The following is a 27,541-nucleotide window of genomic DNA, read 5'->3' on the forward strand; positions in this document are numbered from 1 at the left end:
AACACAGGGAACTTCCCAGAGACTCATACTCCAACCAAGGACTATTCATGGAGATAACCCAGAACCCCTGCACAGATGTAGTCCAGGGCAGTTCAGAGTCCAATTGGGTTACATAGTAATGTGAAGAGGGACTGCCTCTGACATAATCTGATTGGCCTGCTCTTTGATCACCTCCCTCTGGTGGGGGGAGCAGCCTTACCAGGCCATAGTAGAGGACAATGCAGCCACTTTTGATGTGAACTGACAGACTATGATCAGAAAGGAGAGGAGAACCTCCCCTATTAGTGGACTTGGGGAGTGGCTTGCAAGCAGAGGGAGGAGGGAGGGTGGGATTAGGAGGGGAGGAGGGAGGGGCTTATGGGGGGATGCAGAATGAATAAAGTGTAATTGATGAAAAATTAAAAAAAAATAAAATGACAGGGATGACTAGTTAGTCCATCACCTAGGCAGTGTCCCTGGCTCCTGTGTTTCACGGCATTCTGAACAGAGGCAGTTCTGCCAGGCACATAAGATGAGAGACTGTTTCTGCGGAGAAAGAAAGGAGAGAATGGCCTCACCTCGCCCTTAGCAACGTGAAACATTGACTCTAGGTGTCCACAGTTTTAGCTGGGCCTTAGCAGTGGGCCAGTATTGCCCAGTGGTTAGCATACCACAATCCAGAGTAGCAGTCATCTGTCCTTGTGCCAAATCTTCTCGGAGACCTTGGCGGAGCTACTGCCAGGATTTTGGGACTTCCTGTTAAAATAAGCTTACACATGTTAAAATGCCATATTCAGATTTCTGACAAGCTTGAGGGCCAGCATATCTGAGTTACTCTTTGTCTATCTTTATAATCTGTTCTAAACTGTGTCTTATAAAACAGAATGTTATTATTTCTAATTTTAGCATGACTTTAAATCTGCTCTTTCTGAACTAAAATCAAAGCAAACCTTCTAATCAGATACAGTTCATAGAGAGGCTAGCTAATCTTGCTGCTCCTACCACTTGCATTAAAATTGAACAGTAAAAAGCTTTGCATTTAGCACTAATGACTAAACATAACTGAGATACCTGAACAAAATGGTGGCGAACTCATAGCTCTACCCTCTTTATCTCCGGACCAGCATGGCGGCTGGCCACGTGCAACCGAACTCACCTGGAATCCTTAAGCAAATATGGCAGCCAAACTACAGCTTTATGTGCTTTTTATTGCTGAACCATCATGGCGGCAGGCCATGTGCTAGCATTAGCACCGGCTGCTAACACCGACTGACAACACCAAGCACAGCCACTAGGTGCTGCTGATACAGCAAACACTGTGGAGCATCCATAATCCCCCACAACCAAGAGTTCTCAGTGATTAAACAAGCTTTAGAATCAACTGCATAACAGAACAATTTTAAACTGTAAGAATTACTTTAGCCAAACCAAACCTATCAGCTAGAATTTTTTCCTTAAAAGAGCATAAAAAACATTTTGTAATGAGGAATCACCAGCGCTTTAAATGAAGTATAACATATTTAAATACAGTTTTTTTTAATCATATTAACTCTCTGGCTTTTTATAACACATCCACTAACCTTCTGCAACATTCTATATACCTTCAGGTTTCTAGCTTTTCTTTTCTGGCTTAACCAGACATGCTTACTTTCTTGCTCTCTTTCTTGCTTTTCAGACGACATAAAAACTCTCACTAAAATCCTTTCCATTCTGACATGATCCTGCTGAAGCCCAGAGTCTATGTACGATTTGCTTTTTATAGGCAAAGCAAAAGCAAGTTACATTACTATAAAGAGGAGTTCTGAAACTGCCAAATTTTTAAAATAACTTCCCTGTAGCAGGTAACAAACAAACTCTAAGGAACTTAGAACAAGCTTTAAGGAACTTGGTGAAACTTCCCCTTTTCTTTGTCTCAAGGTAAAGAACAGGGCGTAAACATGTTTTTTTTTATAAACAAAGCAGCTTATCAAACAAACAGCTCTCCATAAGATACATTTTAAAAACTGCAATTTTCTCAGTCATTGTCATACCCAAATGCCTGATAAACTTTAAACATTTTTTTAAACCCGTTTTTGTAATATTAAAACAAAGTACCCCTTTTGTAGGAGAGAAGTCACAAGGCATAAACAATCTTTAAAATCAAAACCAGATTTTAAAACCAGAATTTGCAAGTGCAGACAATTTAATTTTTAAAACCAATACCAATTTAAAATATCTCATCCTTTTAACCTAGAAGGAAATGAGAATTATTTGACCAAGGTTTCCTTTTTTTTTTTTTTATCCATACCAAGATGGCGGTCACATTATAAATCACATGGTAAAGTCAAGATGGCGGCAAGACACTGAGACACTTTATACCACGTGGCAAACTATACAATATGCGCTTACGGATCAAATAAAGCGCATAGGCACACATTTTAAACAAGTTTCGTAAGGCCTTTCAGAACAGAAAACAAAAGGTAGACAGACAAATACTGCACAGAGACATTGAGACAAAAACATCCACCAGCTGGCCAAATTTCCCGGGACTAAAACTGACTCTTTTCAGGCAGGCCGAAAATAGGCCTTACAGAAATTTCTCCAGGATGGGCCCAAGTCCCTTCCTGGGTAAGGTATTGTAAAAACAGACCTTCAGATTCCCACTCTGCTCCTCTCTCACAGAAGCCTGAGTGGTGGGTGGCTCTAGACCACCTCCAGATACTGATGAAGTTGGGGGACATCTCTCCCAACTTCAGTGACTGTGATTGTTTGACACGTCTGTCCAAATCACATTTAGTCACTCATACAGATGCCTCGAGGCAGAACAGAATTCAGAAAATAGGCACCAACACTGCACACCGCACAAAGCGACAATGACGGAGACTGAGACACAGACACCACACTTAGACACCACACTTACCAGCTGGTATGAGACCCTCCGGATCAGTCCTGAGGTCTTGCGGGGCCCTGCAATCTCAGTGGAACCTCCAAATGTTATACCCAGTTTGCGAGCCCCCAAAAGATCTCCAGGAATCAACTCCATTGCAAAACACATGAGGGTCTCTTTATTGAAAATTACAAGCTGCAGCTCGGGCCTACACAGCACCCACCGCCAAAGCGGTGGGAGCTGGGCGCCCCACACCCAGGTTAGTGGGGTGATTTATAGATTCTGGTCCATCCCAGCATGCCCAAGGCAGGGGCAATTCCTGCCTGGCAAGCATCTATTGGTCAAAATGCTACATTTTGAATTGATTGGCTATAGGAAGGTCCCCAGACCATAATGACCTGGTGTTCCTCCCTAGGGGGATGGGCCAGTTTCCTAGCAACTGTTATCTTTAGTAGATGGGGAAAGAATGCAGTTAGGCGGTCCTTCCCCTCAGGGCATTACTAGACTTCTCCACCCACATAGTTTAGGCCTTAATCTGCTAATTTTTAATCTTTTTTGGTCTCTCACCAGATATAAAGTGAATAAATGATAATTAATACTAGTAATAATTAAAGAAGAAAGAAAACCTAAGTATAAAAGTGCTAAAGCCACAAATGGGAAAGAAAGGTGTTGAAATGCTGTTTTATGGACATGGCATGACTGACTATTGCACATAGAAATTCTCAGAAGCTATGCTTGTGTGCACAAGTTCAAGATAGTGCAATTCTAGAACTGATTTCAAAAAGAATCATAAGAACCCACTCCAGGAGAAGATAAATTGGTAGTCTGTGACTGCTGCTATAGGAGGGAGAATCACTTTATTTGGGGGACATGTTCACGGGTAGGTTAACCAAACCTCAGTGAAAGTGTGCATATTGTAGCAAGAGTTTTGCTCAGCATGTTGTAATAAATCAAAATAAAATAAGTGACATGAAGTTGGGATGGAGCTGTGCAATTTTTAGAAACTGGGGAGGCTTGGAATGAGCAAGGGGTATGATCAAAATAACAGTATACGTGCATGAGTATTTCAAAGAATAGACAAAGCTATTTTAAAAATATAAAATACAAATCTCTAAAACAATTGTCTTAACAGCTATTTGTCTCTGCATTAAAAATTATGTAAATAAAATACTAATTTAGGCTACACCTTGATGAATGTAAGTACATATTGTAGCGAAGTTTCTTCTTAGTATAGGAAATCAAACATGAGTAATTCAAATGAGATGAAATCTATCTTATTCTTCATCCCATAAATGAAAATCGGAACTATAATTTATTTCCACCTCATCCCAGTTTGAATTTCTATTGTAAAAAGAAACAAATAACAATAACAAAATTGCATCCACATATTTGTGGGTATCTGTGGGTAAAAAGAACATTTATAAAGAGTTGTTGAGAATGAAATATCTGTCATTATGGAACACAACATGGGAAATCTTCATAAAGCAAAAAATAGAACAACCATAAATTCCCCAGTAATGCTTTCTGGTATACCCCTATTGTTCTATGTAAACATATCACGAAGATTCTCAAGCACCCATGACTCACAACTGCTAAGTTTTAGAATTAACCTAGGTGCTCATCAACAGACACCTTGGTAAAGAGTATACATACATACAAATACAGGTAAGGAATATACATAAGGTCTAAGGTGAAATCTCAGGGTCATTTTGATTTGCGTTTCCATGATGACTAAGGATGCTGAGCATTTCTTTAAGTGTTTCTCTGCCATTCCATATTCCTCAATTGAGAATTCTGTGTTTAGCTCTGTACCCCATTTTTAAAATTAGATTGCTTTCTTTGTTGGTGTTTAACTTCTTGAGGTCTTTATATATTCTGGATATTAGCCTTCTGTCAGATAGCTTACACCACTCAGAGTGGCTAAGAACAAAAGTTCAAGTGACAACAAATGCTAGAGAGGATGTGGAGAAAGGGGAACCTTACTCCATTGCTGATGGGAATGTAAACTTGTACAACCACTTTGGAAATCAACTGGCACTTTCCCAGACAATTAGTAATAGTGTGACATCAAGATCCAGCTATAACACTCCTAGGCATATATCTGAAATATGCTCAACTATACAACAAGGACATTTGCTCAGCTATGTTCGCAGAAGCTTTATTCATAATTGCTAGAACCTGGAAACAACCTAGATGTCCCTCACCTGAGTAATGGATACAGAAATTGTGGTACATTTACACAATGAAATATATTGATACAAGGAAATCATAAAATTTTCAGGCAAATGGGTGAAAATATAAAAGATCATCCTGAGTGAGGTAACCCAGAAGCAGAAAGACACACATGGTATAAATCACGTATAAGTGGAGATTAGTCATATAATATAGGATTAATATACTAAAATCTATAGTTCTAAAGAAGCTAAACAACAAGGAGGACCCTAGGGAAGATATTTAATCTTTACTCAGAAGGGCAAAAAGGATACACATCCGAAGTAGAAGACCGGGAACAGGACAGGAGCCTTCCACAGGGGGCCTCGAAAAGACTCTACCCAGGAGAGTATCGAAGAAGATGCTGAGACTTATAACCAAACTGGGAGAGGGGGAAATAGAAAGACCTGGAAGGGACAGGAGCTGAACAAAGAGAACAGCAAAGTCAAAAAATCTGGGGCCCAGAGGTCTCTGCAGAGACCAATACTCCAACCAAGTACCATGCATGGAGAGGACCTAGAACCCCTGCTCAGATGTAGACCATAGGTAGCTCAGTTTCCAAGTGGGGTCCCAAGTAAGGGGAGCAGGGGCTGCCTCTGACCTGAACTCAGTGGCTGGCTCTTTTATCACCTCCCTCTAGGCTGTACAGCCTTGCCAGGCCCCAGGGAAAGACTATGCAGCCCATCCTAATGAGGCCTGATAGGCTAAGGTCAGGTAGATGGGAAGGAATATGGAAGACACATACAGGGAGAGGAGGGAAGGTGGGACTAGGAGGAGACAAGGAAGGGAGGACTATAGCAGGTATACAAAGTGAATAAATTATAATAAATAATAAATTAAAAGTATATATATTGCATTCTCTCTCTCCCCCTCTCTTTTTCTCTGACTCTCTGTCTCTCATTTAATTCTACCCCCCAAATGTCTCAACTTTTATAGGAAATTTCATTCAAATGGGAATTACATGCATTCTTCTCTTGTGGCTTTGCTTTAAAGGCATACATACCTACACACACACACACACACACACACACACACACACACACACACACAGAGAGAGAGAGAGAGAGAGAGAGAGAGACGACCATGGCATCCAGTGGGAAGTAATGAGGAAATGGAGAGTGGAGGTTAAAAAAGTAAATGTGCTCAAAATATTCTATAAACATGAAGGAAATTAACTTAGGAGACTCAAATATATGCATGACATATGAATGAAATCTTTAATAAAATTTATGGAATAAAACTACAGAGATCACAGGTTTATTGTTGTCACTTCCAATGACCCAAAGAAAAATGCTTTTGCCATCGTGAATAACAAAATATCTTACCATTGAAATTTTTCAGTAATAAATGGTATTTTAAAAAACTTTTGCAGGGGAGCCAAGATGGCGGCACCAGGAGAGCACTGTGTCTGAGAAGCAGGACAGCACTCTCCGTGCAGTGACCAGGAGACTGAACTCTGGGCCCTAAAACTACAGCAATCATGTTTCCCAGGTGAGGAGAGGCTCCCTCAGCCTGGGAATTGGTCGGGTCCACTCTTGGCTGCCCAGCCAGAACCCTGGAAGAGATCCCGGGTACCACAGGCATTGGGTCTCCAGGCGGGAGCTACGTGCCTGCATGTCCCGATCACTTTCCCAGGCTGATTGGTGGGCACAAGGGTGCCAGAGACTAGGAGTCCCAGTCGCAAGAAAACCCCACAGGGAAGGAAAGTTGCGAGTCTGATCACGGGTCACCCAGTCTTTCCCTGGAAGGTCTCACAGACTGCAGGTACCCACCGCCATCACAACTGAGCTCCCGCCTCATGGAGAGCAGCTGCACGCCCAACTCACCTGTACAGAGGAGCTGCATGCCCCAGTGCAAAAGAGACTGCGAATCCCCTTCCGGAGAGGGCCCCACAGGGAAGGAAGAAACCGGGCTGCTTGGGTCACCTGAGTGGCTGCGTGCCCAGCTCACCAGTACAGACGAGCTGTGCACCCCAGTTCAACAGAGACTGGGAACCCCTGCCTGGAGAGGGCCCCACAGGAAAGGAAGAAACTGTGTTGCTGGGGTCATCTAGGCTTTGCCTGGGGAAAGTCTAGCAGACCACAGATCGCGAACAGGCGAGTACGCCCAGCCATCACGGATCTGGGCCCAAGCAGGGAGCACAGAGTTTTTGGGAACCCAGCTCCTGCAAACTAGCAGGTGGGCACACGCTCCGCCAGCCCAGAGGCCTGCTTTGTACCAAATACTCCTTACAGACAGAACTGTGTGTCCCAAGACACCAGAGTCTTAGAGTCACTGTCTGGAGAAACCCTCACAAGGAACAAGGAATGAAGCAAAGGGGACAGTTGTAGGCAACCCAGTATATCCCTGGAAAAGGTCCCACAGACTGGCCCAACCCAATGATCTGCTGTGCCCCAGATAGCCTGCTGTTACCAGGAGAGCAGTACTCACCCGCCACAGATTACCTCTTGGGTTCTGGGGCACAGAGCCCCAACCTCAGACCTACAAAAGACCGGGAACCCTGAGATCAACCCGCAGATACTGCTCCAAGTGGCAACCAGTTATCCCTAACAAAACCGACCAAACCACTGGACACAGGTTACAGCAGCTGATCACTAAATTTACAGCAAGAAACCCAAAAGGAGGGCAGCTGTCTGCAGGACTTCTCCCGGTGAGAGGAGAGCCCTCTTGACTAATCAGGACCACAGTTACCACCCAGGTCTCTATGCCTGAGGTGAGCTGTAGCAACTCCTGAAAAACACCGGCCATCCAGTGACTATACCAAAAAGCTGAGAAGGCTGCCTTCAGGAAAAACCATCTTCCTGCCAAAGGGATTCTCTCCACCACAAGAGTCCAGGAACAACTAAAAAAATAATTGCAAACACCTAAGATAGCCCAATGAGTAGAGGATAGTGTAAACGTTCAACCAACAAAAGCCAGAGCATTATGGCATCTCCAGAACCCAGTTATCCAGGGGCAAATAGACCTAGACACCCCAGCATAATTGAAATTCAAGAAGATGACCTAACATCTATGCTCATGAAGAAGATAACAGAGGAAACAAATAAAAAACGAAAAGAAATAGAGGAAGCTGCAGCCAAACAGTATGTGGCCTTTAGAGAGGAAATGCTTAAATCGCTGAATGAAATAAAAGAAACAGAGGATTGTTCAAACAAACAGCTGAAGGAATTAATGGAAAAACATGAAAATACAGTCAGACAGGTGAAGGAAACCAACAAAATAGCTCAAAACCTGACGATTGAATTGGAAAAATTAAAAAAACACAAATGGCAGAAATTGTGGAGAGAAAGAACTTAGGGAAAAAAACAGGAACTACAGAGGTTAGCATAACCAATAGGCTACAAGAAATGGAAGAAAGAATCTCAGGTGTGGAAGATACAATGGAAGAAATAGATCAGTCAAAGAAAATGTTAAATCTAAAAAATTCCTGACACAGACCGTCCAAGAAATTCAAGACAACATAAAAAGACAAAACCTAAGAATAATAGGAATAGAGGAAAAAGAAAATTTCTTGCACCAAGGCCCAGAAAATACTTTCAACAAAATCATTGAAGAAAATTTCCCCAACTTAAAGGAGAGGACAATAAGAATACAAGAGGCCTACAGAACACCCAATAAAATAGACCAGAAAAGAAAATCCTCCTGCCATATAATAATCAAAACTGTAAGTATACAGAACAAAGAAAAAATACTAAAAGCTGCAAGAGAAAAAGGCCAAGTAACATATAATGGCAAACCCATTAGAATCACACCTGACTTTTCAACAGAGACTATGAAAGCCAGAAGGGCCTGGAAGGATATCATGCAGACCCTAAGAGAACACAGATGTCAGACCAGGCTACTATACCCAGCAAAACTCTCAGTCCTCATAGATGGAGAAAACAAGATATTCAATGACAAAAACAAATTTCAACAATACCTACATACAAATCCAGCATTACAGAAGACACTAGAAGGGAAAATACAACCCAAGAAAACTAGCTACATTCAAGAAAACTCAGGAAATAAATAACCTCACTACATTAAAACAAAATGCAACCAAGCACACAACCATATGACCATAGCCAACATCAAATTCAAAGGATCTAACAGCCACTGGTCATTAATCTCTCTCAACATCAATGGACTTAATTCTCCAATAAAAAGACACAGACTAACAGAATGGATGCATAAACAAAACCCAGCAATCTGTTGTATACAAGAAACACACCTAAGTCACAAAGATAGACATTACCTGAGGGTAAAGGGATGGAAGACAGCTTACCAAGCAAATGGATGCAAGAAGCAAGCAGGAGTAGCCATTCTAATATCTGATAAAATAGACTTTCAACCAAAATTAATCAAAAACAGGTGGGGAAGGACACTTCATACTCATCAAGGGAAAATTCCACCAAGAAGACATCACAATCCTGAACATCTATGTCCCAAATACAAGGGCACCCACATTTGTGAAAGAAACATTGATAAAACTTAAACCACACATAGATCCCCACACACTAGTAGGGGGAGACTTCAACACCCCACTCTCAACAAAGGACCGGTAAACTAAACAGAAATTAAACAAAGAAACAAAGTCTCTAACAGAGGTCATGAATCAAATGGACCTAACAGACATTTACAGAACCTTACACCCAAACACAAAAGAATTTACCTTCTTCTCAGCACCTCATGGAACCTTCTCCAAAATAGACCACATAGTTGGTCACAAAGCAAGCCTCAACAGATGCAAGAAGATTGAAATAATCCCTTGTATCCTGTCTGATCACCATGGAATAATGCTGGACCTCAATAACAACAGAAATAGCAAAAAGCCTACACATACATGGAAACTGAACAACATGCTACTAAAAGACAGCTGGGTCAGGGAAGAAATAAAGAAAGAAATTAAAGTCTTCCTAGAACTCAATGAAAATGAAGAAACAACATACCCAAACTTGTGGGACACAAATCAGGCAGTGCTAAGAGGAAAGGTCATAGCACTAAGTGCCTTCAAGAAGAAATTCGAGACAGCGCATTCAAGCAACTTAATGGCTCACTTAAAATCCCTAGAAAAAGAAGAAGCAGACACACCAAGAAGGAGTAGACGGCTGGAAATAATCAAACTCAGGGCTGAAATCAATCAATTGGAAACAAATAAAACAATTCAAAGAATCAATGAAACCAAGAGCTGGTTCTTTGAGAAAATCAACAAGATCGACAAACCCTTAGCCAGGCTAACTAAAAAGCAGAGAGACACCATCCAAATAAACAAAATCAGAAGTGAAAAGGGGACATAACTACAGACACTGAGCAAATCCAAACAATAAATAGGACTTATTTCAAAAGTCTATAAGCAACAGAATTAGAAAATCTAGATGAAATGGACAATTTTCTTGATCAATTCCACTTACCAAAGCTAAATCAGGACCAGGCAAATCATTTATATAGTCCTATATCCCCCAAGGAAATATAAGCAGTCATCGAAAATCTTCCATCCAAATAAAGCCCAGAACCTGATGGTTTCGGTGCAGAATTCTACCAGACATCCAAAAAAGAGCTAACTCCAATTCTCGTCAAACTATTCCACAAAATAGAAACAGAAGGAACATTACCAAACTCATTCTATGAAGCCACAGTCACCTTGGTACCTAAACCTCACAAAGACCCAACAAAAAAAGAGAACTTCAGGGCAATCTCCCTTATGAACATTGACGCAAAAATACTCAACAAAATACTTGCAAACCGAATACAAGAACACATCAAAGATATCATCCACCATGACGAAGTAGGCTTCATCCCAGGTATGCAGGGGTGGTTCAATATACAGAAATCCATCAATGTGATCCACCATATTAACAAACTGAAAGAAAAAAAACCACATGATAATCTCCCTAGATGCTGAAAAAGCATTTGACAAAATCCAACATCCATTCATGTTTAAAGTATTGGAGCAATCAGGGATACAAGGCACATATCTAAACATAGTAAAGGCGATATACAGCAAGCCTATAGCCAACATCAAACTGAACGGAGAAAAACTTAAAGCAATCCCACTGAAATCAGGGACAAGAGAAGGCTGCCCACTCTCTCCATATCTCTTCAACATAGTGCTGGAAGTCCTTGCTAGAGCAATAAGACAGTTAAAGAAGATCAAGGGGATAGAAATTGGAATGGAAGAAGTCAAATTATCACTATTTGCAGATGATATGATAGTATACATGAGTGAACCCAAAAACTCTACCAGGGAACTCTTACAGCTGATAAACACCTTCAGCAAAGTGGCTGGATACAAAATTAACTCAAAAAAATCAGTAGCCCTCCTGTATACAAAAGACAAAAGGGCTGAGAAAGAAATTAGGGAAACAATACCCTTCACAATAGCCACAGATAACATAAGGTACCTCGAAGTAACCCTAACCAAGGAAGTCAAAGACTTGTATGAAAAAAAATTCAAGTCTCTGAAGAAAGAATTAGAAGAAGATATGAGAAGATGGAAAGATCTCCCATGCTCATGGCTTGGCAGGATTAATATAGTAAAAATGGCCATCTTACCAAAAGCCATCTACAGATTCAATGCAATTCCCATCAAATTACCAACACAATTCTTTACAGACCTGGAAAGAAAAATTCTCAACTTCTTATGGAATAACAAGAAACCCAGAATTGCTAAAACATTCCTCTACAATAAAAGATCTTCCGGAGGTATCTCCATCCCTGATCTTAAGTTGTACTATAGAGCAACAGTTTTAAAAACTGCATGGTACTGGCATAGAAACAGAATGGTGGATCAATGGAACCGAACAGAGCACCCAGAAATAAACCCACACACTTATGGACACCTGATCTTTGACAAAGACGCCAAAACCATACAATGGACAAAAGATAGCATCTTCAACAAATGGTGCTGGTCCAACTGGATGTCTACATGTAGAAAAATGAAAATAGATCCAAACTTATCACCCTGCACAAAACTGAAGTCCAAGTGGATCAAAGACCTCAACATAAAACCAGACACATTAAATCGGCTAGAAAAAAAAAAAGTGGGGAATACCCTAGAACTCATTGGTACAGGGGAAAACTTCCTGAACAGAACACCAATAGCACAGGCTCTAAGAGCAACAATCAATAAATGGAATCTCATGAAACTGAAAAGCTTCTGTAAAGCAAAGGACACCGTCATCAAAACAAAGTGACTGCCTACAGATTGGGAAAGAATCTTCACCAACCCTTTATCTGACAGAGGACTCATATCCAGTATATATAAAGAACTAAAGAAGCTGAAAAGCAGCAAACCAAGTAATCCACTTAAAAAATGGGGAACAGAGCTAAACAGAGAATTCTCTGTAGAGGAATACCGAATGGCAGAGAAGCACTTAAAGAAATGCTCAACCTCACTAGCCATTAGGGAAATGCAAATCAAAACAACCCTGAGATTTCACCTTACACCCATCAGAATGGCCAAGATCAAAAACTCAAGTGACAACACATGCTGGAGAGGTTGTGGAGAAAGGGGAACCCTTCTCCACTGCTGGTGGGAATGTAAACTTATACAACCACTCTGGAAATCAATCTGGCGCTTTCTTAGACAACTAGGAATAGCGCTTCCTCAAGATCCAGCCATACCACTCCTGGGCATATATCCAAAAGAGGCTCAAGTACACAAAAATGACATTTGCTCAATCATGTTTGTAGCAGCTTTATTTGTAATAGCCAGAAGCTGGAAACAACCCAGATGCCCCTCAACTGAAGAATCGATGCAGAAATTGTGGTACATCTACACAATGGAATATTACTCAGCAATGAAAAATAAGGAAATCATGAAATTTGCAGGTAAATGGTGGGATCTGGAAAGGATCATCCTGAGTGAGTTGTCCCAGAAGCAAAAAGACACACATGGTATATACTCACTCATATAGACATACAACATAGGACAAACCCACTAAAACCTGTGCCTCTAAAGAAACTAAGCAAGAGAGAGGGCCCTAACTAAAATGTCCAATCCCCATCCGGAAAGGCAAAGAGGATGGACATCAGAAGAAGAAGAAAACAGGAAACAACCTAGGAACCTACCACAGAGGGCCTCTGAAAGCCTCTGCCCTTCAGACTATCAAAGCAGATGCTGAGCCTGATGGGCAACTGTTGGGCAGAGTGAATGGAATTTTAGGTAAGAACTGGGAAATAGTAAGAGCTGGAGAGGACAGGGTCTCCACAAAGAGAGCAACAGAACAAGAAAATTTGAACACAGGGAACTTCCCAGAGACTCATACTCCAACCAAGGACTATTCATGGAGATAACCCAGAACCCCTGCACAGATGTAGTCCAGGGCAGTTCAGAGTCCAATTGGGTTACATAGTAATGTGAAAGGGACTGCCTCTGACATAATCTGATTGGCCTGCTCTTTGATCACCTCCCCCTGGGGGGGAGCAGCCTTACCAGGCCATAGTAGAGGACAATACAGCCACTTTTGATGAGAACTGATAGACTAAGATCAGAAAGGAGAGGAGGGAGGGGCTTATGGGGGGATACAAAATGAATAAAGTGTAATTAATAAAAAATTAAAAAAATATCAAAAAAATCCTTTTGCAATTTTGTATGTGTGTGCTTGGTATTTGTATACATTTTGGCATACATGTGGGTACATATGTCAGTGCATGTATCTGCACATTTGCACCTTTCTGAGTGGAAGCCTATATTGACAGCCAGGTGTTTTCCTCCATCACTCACCACGTTATTTGCTGAGGCAGGATCTTTCCCTTTACCAAGAGGTAGTTGTTTCAGCTTGTCTAGCAAATCAGCTCATTCCGGGATGCCCTTTCTCTAACACCCCAGCTCTTGGATCACAGGCAGCTTGCTCTAGCCATTGGGGCTTTCTGACATGAGTACTGGAGATAACAATTCAGGCCTTCAAATTCATGGTGCAAGGTTTTCTTCCACTGAACCCTGTTTCCAGCCTTTGGAATTCATCCTTAAGCATTATTGCATTAAAACAAAGCTAATGTATAAGCATATGTAATATATATATACAGGAGAGAGGAATATGGCTCATTGTATAGACTGTGAATTTTGATAATAACGAAGTGTACTGTTTTGTTATATGTGCTAGAAAATTTCACAAGGAGAATACTCTGAAATAGTTTTGTATTTGAGATTGAAAAATGTTTATTAGTAACTAAATTCATTATACCAACTAAATCAGAACAAAAAGCAATATAAACTCAACAGGTGGTGTCATAGACAATTCAGTACAAAGGTAGGTGATACTCAAATAGTTTTGTTTTGTTTTATTTTCAACAAGGTTTTTGTATAAAAGCCTGGTTGTCCGAGAACTTGCTTTAAAGACAAGGCTTTCCTCAAAATCACAGAGCTCCTTCTGCATCAGCACCCTAAGTACTGAAATTAAAGTCATGTACAACCACTCTTGACTGCTTAAACATGTTTTATAACATGAATAGAAGATGGGAAAATTTGGGAAATTACTAAAAGGTGTTTGTGTACATAAAATGTAACATCATAATGCAGCAGCAGAAAGCGTTGTGTAATTCATGAAGAATATTTGTGATTTCTAGATCCAAATAGTGGAAATGTAAAAACCTATAGTAAATAACATAAAAGTATCCAAATAATTTGACAATAGACAAAAAAAATTTGATTAATTTGATTTTCTCAGAAACTCATTATAAATAGTCTCTTGAAATTAAATTGATACACAAGAGAAACACTCCCTGGGGTTTTACTGCCCTTATTTAATAGCAATTCACATCTAAAACCAAAATAATTACAGTCAAATCTGTGGCTACCTGAGGAAAACAAGAGCATATAAAACACTGAAGATAAAATTTTTATTTTCATTAGATTTCACAGACTATTTTATGTGGACATGTAGAGGTAAGCCTGAAGTCTTCTTCTTCTTCTTCTTCTTCTTCTTCTTCTTCTTCTTCTTCTTCTTCTTCTTCTTCTTCTTCTTCTTCTTCTTCTTCTTCTTCTTCTTCTTCTTCTCCTCCTCCTCCTCCTCCTCCTCCTCCTCCTCCTCCTCCTCCTCCTCCTCCTCCTCCTCCTTCTCCTCCTCCTCTTCCTCCTCCTCCTCCTCCTCCTCCTCCTCCTCCTCCTCCTCCTCCTCCTCCTCCTCCTCCTCCTCCTTCTGAGACAGGGTTTCTCTGTGTAGCCTTGGCTGTACTGAACTCACTTTGTAGACCAGGCTGGCCTCCAACTCACAGATAACTGCCTGCCTCTGCCTCCCAGTGTTGGGACTAAAGGCCTACACCATAATCATCTGGCTTTTCTTACCGGAAGGATCTGCCTGAACTTCAGTGTCAAGATTCTCTGAAAATACCAGAGATGTCTAAGATCTCAGTCTAAATTGAGCTATCCTCTAAGTAATCTCACTTTCCTCTGTTCTCCCTACTATGTTCTCCCTACTATGAAATTAGATATTTGTGAAATTATGATAATGATTCTATTGGTAAAATAATTGATTTCATACTACTGAAAGTGGGCACAGAGGGAATTCAAAAACACAAGAGCATGTCATCATACTTATCAATGTGCTATTTTAATTTTTCTTTTATTATGTTTTATGTGTTTGAATGATTTTCCTGCATGTATGTCTGCATACCACATCCATGCATAGTGTCTCTGCAGGCCAGAAGAGGACATCAGATCCCCCAAAATTAACATGACAGTTGTTTGTGAGACACCATGTAAGTGCTAAGAATGAAACACAGGTCCTCCAGAAAAGCAGCCAGTGCTCTTAACTGCTGAATTGTAAATCCTTCCACCACAACGTCGTAATACAGAGACATTACTGGGTGAGTCCAGAGACTAGAAGGTACAGAGTTACACCAGGATAGGAAATACATAAGTACTTGTCCTGCGATGGTAGAGAACAAACGTTTAGGAAGTGTCACGACATTTGTCAAGCTAGTGTTTGTATCTTTCAATTACATAAAACAACTAAGAAAAATGAGAGTTTTACTTTATTTTGTTAATTATTTTGCTTACATTCATGTATGTTGGACAATGGCCAAGACAGTCAGTGAATTGGGTGTGTTGTAAGGTTCAGTTTTACCATAAACCCCAAGGAAAGGAAAATAGACAAAACACACATATGCTACAAGTGGATAATATAACAGAGAAATCTGACTTGACAAGGGGAAGATGAAAGTACTGTTAAAAGAGAAATTTAAAGAAGTTTCTAGTATTTTTATTTACTATAATTACAAGTGATGGATTATGCAGAACAATATAATAAGGCTCCTCTTATTTCTTGTTAGAAATAATCTGCTTTAAGATCTGCTAAGTCTATTCATTTCTCATTTTAATATATTTGTTGTATTTTTTCTTTTCTTAGTTTTGGTTGTTGTTCTTTCTTTATTTTTTCTATGTCTATGGGTTGCATATCTATAGAGATGAGGTTTTGTTATCATGAATAACTCCAAATTATTATTCTACTTATCTTGTTGAAGCATGATTTCAGGATCAAACCCAGATTCAGGGAGCTGGCAGCTTGATGTAGATCCTGTCTCCGTCTTTGGCAGATGATTCATAGAAAGGCTTCCACACCCATATTGCATTTACTTGGATTTATGGGGATGGGACTCTTGCTTTTCAAGCTGGCAAGCTGCAGGCTGAAAGCTGTGAAAATCTAACCATGGAACCATCTCTCTAGGTGTCCAGCATCATAGCCTGTGGATTTTGCAATAAAAGACTGAAAACTTCTTTTGAAAAAGAATTTTTAAAAAAACCTGAAAATAAAATCTGTGCTTTTTGTTTTGATAAAAATGAAGAATGTAATATAGAAACACAAAATATTTTTTAAGTTTATAATAAAATCTCACTTTTAACTCAAAAATGCAAAGATATAATTTCCCTACAATGCATGCACCTCAAAACATTGCTGAAATGTAGTTGAATCTAGTAAAATATATCTCATGCCATGGGTACATTTTAGTCACAAACCAGTCCTTTTTTAATATTGAAAATCTCATGCTTAGTTAAAAGGCAAATTTATGGTAACTGACTGTTTAAAAAACATATAAATATGTCCACTCATCTCATCAAGCGAATATAAAAAAGGTGGACTTGAAGAAGCAAATTCAGCAAACATATGGAATTTGTTTCATCTACACATGAAGAGCAAATTAAAACAGAAAATTCAAATACTACAAGCACAGAATTTTTTCTCTTAGGATTTTCTGATGTCCCCCATCTCCAGTGGATGCTGTTTGGGATATTTTTGTTCATATATTTGTCTATTCTGATCTGCAACAGCATTATAATACTAATAACAAGAATTGACCATGCTCTGCAGACCCCTATGTACTTTTTCCTTAGCAACTTCTCTTTTGTGGAAATCTGCTATGTAACAGTCACCATCCCAAGGATGCTTATGGACCTATGTACCGAAAAAGGGACTATTTCATTGTTGTCCTGTGCTGTACAACTCTGTTTCGTCATTATGCTTGGAGGCATGGAGTTCCTCCTCCTGACAGTCATGGCCTATGACCGTTATGTGGCGATCTGCAATCCTCTGCACTATCCCTTGGTCATGAGCAAGAAGCTCTGTGTGCAGCTAGTGGCTGCTTGCTGGATTTGTATCATTCCAGTTGTAACTGGACAAACTTACCAAATTTTCTCTTTGTGTTATTGTGGATCTAATGAAATTAATCACTTTTTCTGTGATATTCCCCCTCTACTGAAACTTGCTTGTGGAGACACATTTGTGAATGATTTAGCAATCTATATTGCTTCAGTGGTGTTTATCATGGTTCCATTTCTGCTGACCATTGTCTCCTATGGCAAGATTATTTGGAACATTCTGAAACTGTCATCAGCTGGAGGAAGATCTAAAGCCTTCTCCACCTGCTCATCTCATCTGATAGTTGTGGTTTTATTCTATGGAACAGCTACTATCACATATGTGCAACCAAAAGCATATCAATCAGAAAGCTTGGGAAAGTTGCTGTCTCTTTTCTACACTATTTTGATCCCACTGTTGAATCCTATTATATATACACTGAGGAATAAGGACATCATGGTATCACTGAGAAAATTACAAACTAAGTTATTAACATAGGGGAACACTTAAAATTATAAAAATATTTTTGTATGTTTTACATGTAGGTAGAGCACAGCAGAATTGTCAACTTTATTTCTGCATTATTCAATTATTGTACTTCATGTCAAGTGACCTGTGTTGGACTAAGTTTCATTAAGGGACCCTATGGTAACACAGAAAAAAATTAAAACAATCTTTCCTTTTTGGAGTCAACATTGAAGCACCAGGGAGTAGGGCATAATGAGCTTCCCCCATGAGGAGCTTATTTGCAATTGATATGTTATTAGACAGATAAAAAACAGTTTTCTTTTTATTTTAAATTTAATTTTATTTATATATTTATTACAATTTATTCACTTTGTATTCCCACTGCAACCCCCTCCCTCATCTCCTCTCAGTCCCACCCACCCTTCCTCTTCTCCCCCTATACCCTTTCCCTAGTTCCCTGATTGGGGAGGACCTTCTCCCCTTTTATCTGACCCTAACTTATCATCAAGGCTGGCTGCATCATCTTCCTCTATGGCCTGACAAGGCTGACCTCCCCTCCCCCCCAGGGGGAGGTGATCAGAAAGCCTGCCACTGAGTTCAAGTCAGAAATAACCCTGTATCCATTACTAGAGAACCCACTTGGAAATTGAGCAGCCAATGGAGGTAAAGGTTATCACCATGCATGGCATGGTCCTTAGTGGAGGACCCAAGGGAAGATGCTTAAAACCAAGTGTCTCTAATAGTGTAGGGACCCAGATGGTTTTACCCAAGCTGCAGTAGATGGTCCTGTTACAAGAAGCACAAATTTGGCTTCATGGGCTTAAAAATTAAAGGTTGCTAAGTTGATGACAGAGCATAAAATAGGAATAGATCTTTAAGAAGTTAGAGGAAGAGTTAAGTGCTGAATATGATAAAAATATATTGTATAAAATGATCAAATAATTATATAAAATGTGTTTAATGCATGCATTTGTGCTGTGTATATTTCTGGGTGGCAATTCACTTCTCAAACTCTTGTTGATTTGGTAGAATAAATAATTATTCTTTTTGTGTTAATTAATACAGAAAATTATTTTGGCAGTAGTTTTCTTTAACCAGCTAGTTCCCCAATGACTGACACAGACAGACTGCGATTTATTATTCTGCTGTAGGAATGATGGTGGACGCATTCTGGGCTATTCTAATCCTACTGTCCTCAAACCACACATGAGGCCTGTCATTTGCTAATGTGGTGACTCCTGGGTGCCTTGTGATCCATCAGTACATGCTCACTGGCCATCTTGCCTCATGGAGAGTCTTTTTTCTCCAGCTTCCTCTCCTTCTGCTACCTCTTCTCCTCTGCCATAAACAACAAGGAATAATGTGCTCTTGAAAAAAAAAACTGGTGAATTTGTTAAGGTAAAGACAGTTTCAAACCATGGGGTAGAGTTAAATTGGTAGGAAACAAACATCTTAGGTCATCAAGTACTCAACCTAGAATCATCCAGCTAATGGCACAATTGAAAAAAAAAGATACAAAATAGAAAAAAAAAGACATTGCTCTTTCAGTACTCTATTCATACTTAATATAGAGAAATATGTGTCAACATTTGATGTAACATAAGATATAAAATAGAGGGTCTAAAAGAAAGATTTGTTAGCAAAGCTATCATTCCATCCCCCAAATGGTTAAGGCATGGGATCAAGAAATAAAGAACAGGTTTGAAACTATATTGTGTGTTGGTGGACAGTATGGTATATAGAATACATTGCTTAAAAAACTAAATAAATGAATCAATAAATTAAGCAAGAAAAAAGGAACATTAGATAATGTGTCACCTCATTCATATAGTTTTCCTTCAATATAACTATAGGACATTTGTAACTCAAAATTAAGTGTAGAGAATGAACATTTTCAAATATAATGCATGTAACCTTCATGAGCTCAATATGAAAAATATTTTTACTAAAATAACGATAAATCCATTATAATTTGGCAAACTCCCTCAAATCCAAACGAATTTTGATGTATACATACTACTGATATGCAATTTCTAAAGAACATTTACTGATACAAAAAAATCTTGTCTAAAACATATTACAACTTATTCTGTTGTTTTACTTGAATCTATCGTATAGAATCATGTACATTATGGAAATGTATATAGGTGTATTAGACAGAGTTCAAAAAGATGCAGATGTAAATAGTACATTGTTTATAGTAAATACCTTGTAAGGAAATTCTACTTATATTAAAGTAGCAGAATTTAAAACAAACTGTGCTTTGTGTTATTATATATCATGAAAGAGGAACAAAATTAGTTAACACATATTTGAGTCAGAAAATGTTTAAGACAGAAATATATGGAAGTACAACTTCAGAAAAATCAAAAGAAGGCTATTCTTGCTTCTGTCACAGACAGTCTTGGTCATGTCCTTTCTCCTCTGGACTCTTCCAGATGCCTTTGGATATTTTGACTCATTTAGCATATGACCCTAGGAAACATCCCCAAAAGAAACAAAATACATCATTATGATTTTTTTATAAAGTGAAATTGTTATCAAAGCAGAAACAAACTGTTTAATAACCAGTTGATTTATGCACACAGTTTGTAATAGTAGTATGAATACATAATTCTTTTTTCTTTTTTATATTAATTACAACTTATTTACTTTGTATCCCAGCTGTAGCCTCTTCCCTCATTCCCTCCCAATACCACTCTTCCTCTCTCATCTCCTCCCACGCCCTTCTCCAAGTCCACTGAGAGGGGAGGTCCTCCCTAATTATCAGGTCTCACCAGGACTGACTGCATTGTCTTCCTCTGTGGCCTGGCAAGACTGTTCTCCCCTCAAGGGGAAGTGATCAAAGAACCAGCCACTGGGTTCATGTCAGAGACAGTCCCTGTTCCCCTTACTAGGACACTCACTTCCTCTCCAGCATGTGTTCTTACTTGAGTTTGTGATCTTAGCCATTCTGATGGGTGTAAGATGAAATCTCAGGGTCATTTTGATTTGCTTTTCCCTGATTACTAAGGATGTTGAGCATTTCTTTAAATGTTTCTCTGCTATTCAATATTCCTCAATTAAGAATTCTCTGTTTAGAATGTACCCCTTTTTAAAATAGAATTACTTGATTTGTTGCTGTTTAACTTCTGAGTCTTTATATATCCTGGATATTAGCCCTCTGTCACTTGCTTTATTTGTAAGAACTAGCATCTGGAAACAGCCCAGATGTCCCTCAACTGAGGAATGCATACAGAAATTGTGAGACGTTTACTCAATAGAATATATTACTCAGCAATTAAAAACAAAGAAATCATGAAATTGGCAGAAAATGGTGGGATCTAGAAAAGATCTGAGTGAGGTATCCCAGAAGCAGAAAGAAACGCTTGGTATATACTCACTTACAAGTGGATATTAGACATATAATATAGGATAAACATACTAAAATCTGTACACCTAAAGAAGCTAAGCAAGAAGGAGGACCCTGGGTAAGATGATCAATCCTCACTCTGAAAGGAGATCAGGACAGACATTGGAAGAGGGAAAAAACAGGGAACAGGACAGAAGTCTACCACAGAGGGCCTTTGAAAGACTCTACCCAGCAAGATGTCAAAGCAGATGCTGAGACTCAAGGCCAAACTTTGGGCAGAGAGCAGGGTATCTTATGAAAAAAGGGGAGATAGAAAGACCTGGAGGGGACAGGAGCTCCACAAGGAGAGCAACAGAACCCAAAAACCTGGGCACAGGGGTCTTTTCTGAGACCGATACTCCAACCAAGGACCATGCATGGAGATAACCTAGAATCTATGCACAGATGTAGCCCATGGCAACACAACCTCCATGTGGGTTCCTTACTAATGGGAACAGAGGCTGTCTCTGATATGAACTCAGTGGCTGGCTCTTTGATCACCTCCCCCTGATGGAGGAGTAGCCTTACCAGGCCACAGAGGACGATAATGCAGATAGTCTTGATGAGACTGATAGGCTAGGGTCAAAGGGAAGGGGAGGAGAATCTCCCCTATCAGTCGACTTGGGGTAGGGCATGGGAGGAGATGATGGAGGGAAGGTGGGATAGGGAGGAGACGAGGAAGGAGGCTATAGCTGGGATGCAAAGTGAATAAACTGTAAATAATAATAATAGTAATAGAAATAGACTAAAAAGAAGAAAACCAGCCAAAAGGCTGAGAAAATATTTTCAACAAAATAGAAAACATTTCTTGAACCTAAAGACAAAGATGCCTATAAAGATTCAAGCAACATACAGAACACCAAATAGACTGGGCCAGTAAAGATAATCTCCTCAGCATATACCAATTAAACTACTAAATATATAGAACAATAAAAAGAATATTAAAAGCTTCAAAAATATCAAATCACATATATACGTAGATGCATTATAACTACACTTGATTTTTCAATGGAGACTGTGAAAGCCAGAAGCATCTACATATATACGTAGATGCATTATAACTACACTTGATTTTTCAATGGAGACTGTGAAAGCCAGAAGGGTCTGGACAGGTATCCTGAAGATTCTAAAAGACCACAGATGTAATCCCAGACTACTATAGCAAAAACAAACAAACAAACAAACAAAAACAATAAAAATTAACACCAACCATAAAAAGAAATTTAAGTGATATTTATCTACAAATATGACAATATAGAAAGGTTTAAAAGGAAAATTTCAAAGTAAAAAGGCTAACTACAACCATGAAAACAGAGGAAATAAATAATCTTAAACTGAAACATGAAAAGAAAACATACACCCACCACCACCAACAACAAAAATAACAAGAATAAACAAACAATAGTAACTGCTATCTCTTAATACCACTGGTACCAATTCTCCAATAAAAAAAACACAGACTAAGAGGATGAATGGGAAAACAGCACCCATCCTTTTGGTGAAAACAAGAAACACACTTTATCATAAAAAATAGACATTATCTCTGGATAAAAATTATTCCAAGCAAATGGACTTAAGAAGCAAGCTGGTACAACCATTTTAATATATAACAAAATGGACTTCAAACAAAAACTATACAGAAGAGAACTATATACACATCAAAGGAAAATCACACCAAGGTTACATTTCAATTCTTAGCATTTTTGCTTCAAACCAAGGGCACTCAAGTTTGTAAAACAAAACAAAACAAAAACCACTACTTCATCTTAAATTATGTATTGGTATCCATATTGATAACGGGAGTACCAAACTCTTACCAGTAGACAGCTCATCCAGACAAAAACAAAATAAAAATGTTGGAGCTAACTGACGCTATAAACCAAATGGACATACAGGTATTTATAGAACATTTCTCCCAAACCAAAAGCATATACCGTCTTCCCTGTATACTATGGAATTTTTACAAAATTAACCCATACTCAGGCACAGACAAAGTCTCAGCAGGTACTCAAAAGTTAAAATAACTACCTGCATCCAACAGATAACCGTGATTAAAACTTGATATCAACAACAGAAAGTTTACAAGCTCAAGAAAATTGAACAACTCTGTAATAAAATTTTAAAAATGTATCACAACAGAAATTAAGAAATTAGTACAAAAGTAAATAAAATTTTAAAAAGTATTATAAAATCAAATGAAAATGAATAAACAACATGCTCAAACCTATCGGACACAATGATAGCACTTCTAACAGGCAAGTTCATAGCATTAAATGCCTACAAAAAAGATGGAGCAATATCACAGTAACAACTTAAGACAAATAAGAAGGTTTTAGAATAAAAGAAAAATAATCACACTCAACAGAAGTAGAAAATAAGAAATTAAAAAATTAGGGCTGAAATCAATAAAAAGAAGAAAGAAAATAATAATTAGTGAAACAAAAAGTTTTTTCCTTGAGAAAAATCAACATGACATACAAAAGCATATTCAAATTAACTAAAAGGTGATGAAAAATATCTAAATTAATAAAATCATGAACGAAAAGGTATACATAATATCAAAACCCAAGAAAATGTAGAAGATCATATGGACATTATTTTTTTAATTCCATCAAATTGGAAAATCTAAAAGAAACGGATATTTTTATCAATGCTTGCCACTTACCAAATTTAAATCAAGACCAGATATAAAATTTAAATAATAGACTTATAACCCCCAACGAAATAGGAGTAGGAATTAAAATTCTTCCAACCAAAAAGAAAAAAAAAAGCAGGGAACAGATTTCACTATGCTTTCAAAAGAAAGCTAATACATACTTCTCAAATTATATCACAAAACAGAAATAAAAGAAACATTGCCAAATCCATTTTCTGAAGTCAGTTACTTTGAAACATAAATGACAGATCCAACAATGAAAGCAAATTACAGAACAATTTCCATTATAAATATTAATGCAGATATAGTCAATAAAATACTTGCTAATCAAATCAGAGAATTCAGCATCAAGATTATCCACCATGACCATAGATCCACATGACCATAGGGATAGTTCAATATAAGAAAATCAATAAATGTAATTCATCATATAAACAAACTAAAAGAACAAGCTAACAAACAAAAACAAATAAACATATCATTGGATGCTAAAACGGCCTTTGTCAAAATCCAGCACTGTCATGATAAAAGTTCTGGAGAGTTTATTGATACAAGGGACATACTTAACCATAATAAGTTTGCAGCAAGTCTATAGCCAGTATTAACTTAAATGGAGAGAAACTCAAAGCTATTCTACTAAAGTCAGAAACAAGACAAGTTATTTACTTTTGCAATACCTATGCCATATAGCTCTTGATGTCTTACCCAAAGCAATGAAGCAGATTAAGAAGATAAAGGGGATAAAAATTGGACAGGAAAATGTCAAAGTCTCTTTATTTTCAAATAGTATGTAAAGTGACACAAAAGATTCCACAGAGGAACTGATTCTGTTTATAAACATTTTCAGCAAAGTATATGGATACAAATATAACTCACAAAAATCAGTAGCCTGGGCAGAAAAAAAAAATCAGAGAAACCGCACCTTTCACAATAGTCTCAAAGAATATAAAAAAATCTGAGGTAACTCTAACCAAGCAAGTGAAAATTTGCATGATAAAATCTTCATGTCTTACATGAACTCAGTGGTAGGCTCTTTGACAACCCCCTCCCAAGGGAGAGCAGCCTTGCCAGGCCACAGAGTAGGACATTGCAGCCAGTCCTGAAGAGACCTGATAGACTAGGATCAGAAGGAAGGAGAGGAAGACATCCCCTATCAGTGGACTTGGGAGGGGCATGGGTGAAGAAGGGGAATGGCAGGTGGGATTGGGAGGGCAGGAGGGAGGGGACAACAGCTGGGATACAAAGTGAATAAATTGTAATTCATATAAAAAATAAATTTATGACACAAAAAAGGGAAGGATTTCCTATGATAATGGATGAGTAGGATTAACCATAAAAATGGCTATGCTATCAAAAGCAATCTATGGATTTAAAGCAATCACCATCAAAATTCAAAAACAATTTTTCACATGTCTTAAAGGGTCATATGGAAACAGCACACACACACACGCACACACACACTATCCCTAAAGGAAGTAGGTCCTCTTCCTGCACATTATAGCTTTCAATTTAGTCTTTTCGTGGAACTTCTCAGTGTGCAAACGAGTTTATACCCAATTTTGTGTTCTCTTAAGCTCTTTTCCTTTTGTTTGTTCATCCTGCCCAGCTTTAATGTGACGGCTTTTGCCCTATCTCATTATATATTATGTTGTAGTTCGAAAAAAATTTCATGTTGTAAAATTCATTTTGGAAAACAAACTCTTCAACAGACTTTCTTACACTTGTTGGATAATTTTGTGACAGCTATTTATCAAATTGTTGAGGTTTTGAAATATGTAAAACTCATAGTAATGAAAAAGATTCACATATCTTATTATCTATTTTAAATACCTACTACTATTCAATTAGTATTCAGTTAGTCCTTACATTTTAATAGGTAAAAATTTTGACATTTTTATTTTCTATTTTATTTTTTAATTTCTTTCTTTCTTTTTTTTTATCAGCCATGGGACACCTCCCCCCCTTTTTTTCTGTTCCCCATTTTTTTTATTTATTATTTTTTTTATCAGTTACATTTTATTAACTCTGTATCCCAGCCGTGTCCTGATCCCTCATTCCCTCCCAGTCCCTCCCTCCCTCCCTCATCTCCACCGTGCCCCTTTCCAAGTCCACTGATAGGGGGGACCTCCTCCCCATTCATCTGATCCTGTTTTATCAGGTATCTTCAGGACTGGCTGCAAAGCCCTCCTCTGTGGCCTAACAGGACTGCTCCTCCCTTCGGGGGTGGGGAGACCAAAGAGCCAGTCATTGAGTTCCTGTTAGAAATAGTCCTTGTTCCCCTCACTTTGGGAAACCAATTGGTTACTGAGCTACCACAGGCTACATCTGAGCGGAGGTTCTAGGTTATATCCATACATGGTCCTTGGTTGAATGTCAGTCTCAGAAAAGACCCTGTGCCCAGATATATTTGGTCCTTGTGGAGCTCCTATCCTTTCCCCATCAGACTAACTCCCCTTCTTTCTTATGATTCCCTGTACTCTGCCAAAGGTTTGGTGATGAGTCTTTGCTTTGAAAACACTGCTAGTTAGAGTCTTTCAGATGCGCTCAGTAGACTCCTGTCATACGTTCAATGCACATCCCATCTGTCTTTCTAAACGAGGATTGATCATCTTACCCCATGTCTGCTCATTACAATTTATTCACTTTGTATCCCAGCTGTAGCCCCACCCTTCCTCCTTCCCTCATCTCCTCCCATGCCCATTCCCCAGTCCACTGATAGTGGAGGAAATCTTTTCTTTTCCATTGAGTATCATATACTGCTTGTGTGTGTGTGTGTATGTGTGTGTGTGTGTGTGTGCATGCGTGCGCGTGCGTTTATGGATCTTTCATTATATTAAATTATATACATTTAGATCTTTCATTATTTTTGAATTATTCTTGTTGACGCTTGTATAATGAGTATCTTCTCATAAATTTCTGACTTTGGCATAATATACTGAGCATTATTAGGATATTTTTGAAGGTATCATCACTTTTGTTTTTATGAAAACAGTTATTTTGAGTAACCAGGTCTTTAAAATTGTGAAGGGGATTGTCCTCTTTAAAATATTTTATTATTTCGTATATTATATTTTAGTCTAAGCACTTTCTGTTTTTAACTAAGGACATTCATTTGGTAGAATATGTAAACAGTATGATTTGGTCTCTATTTCATGATTATAGAAACATCATTCTCTTGTCTTTACAGCTACTTGTGAACATTATATATAGTCTGTGAGACTTATTACTTCCTCTGAGTAGAGGTGGTAATCCAAGGTTTTGAGAGTCGCTGAAGGGAAATCCTAGTCTCAAATAGTATATAAAAGCAAAGAGGGTTTTTTCTTCAGAGACATCCAGCTTGCAGGGGTTAACCATTTATACAAAATGGTCACCCCAAAGTGAGCTCGCAGACTCTTTTCAAGGCTTTAGGGGAATTC

The 27,541-nt window shown here is 38.6% G+C and overlaps 2 protein-coding genes across 3 annotated transcripts in view; both read left to right on the forward strand.

Moving 5' to 3' along the window:
- LOC110543637 (olfactory receptor 10AG1-like) overlaps positions 1–27,541 on the forward strand; it is a 186,092-nt gene that overhangs the window by 88,306 nt on the left and 70,245 nt on the right. The gene's annotated exons all lie outside the window — the stretch shown is intronic.
- Positions 17,140–18,108, forward strand: LOC110543825 (olfactory receptor 10AG1-like). The gene has a single exon (XM_021630043.2). It carries the CDS (start codon positions 17,140–17,142, stop codon positions 18,106–18,108), a length of 969 nt encoding a protein of 322 aa, XP_021485718.2.

The sequence above is a fragment of the Meriones unguiculatus genome, chromosome 7 (genome assembly GCF_030254825.1).
Source record: "Meriones unguiculatus strain TT.TT164.6M chromosome 7, Bangor_MerUng_6.1, whole genome shotgun sequence".
NCBI lineage: Eukaryota > Metazoa > Chordata > Mammalia > Rodentia > Muridae > Meriones > Meriones unguiculatus.

What these genes read in the sequence shown, in the direction of transcription:
- LOC110543825 (XM_021630043.2), top strand. Translation starts at nt 17,140, where the DNA reads ATGGAATTTGTTTCATCTACACATGAAGAGCAAATTAAAACAGAAAAT.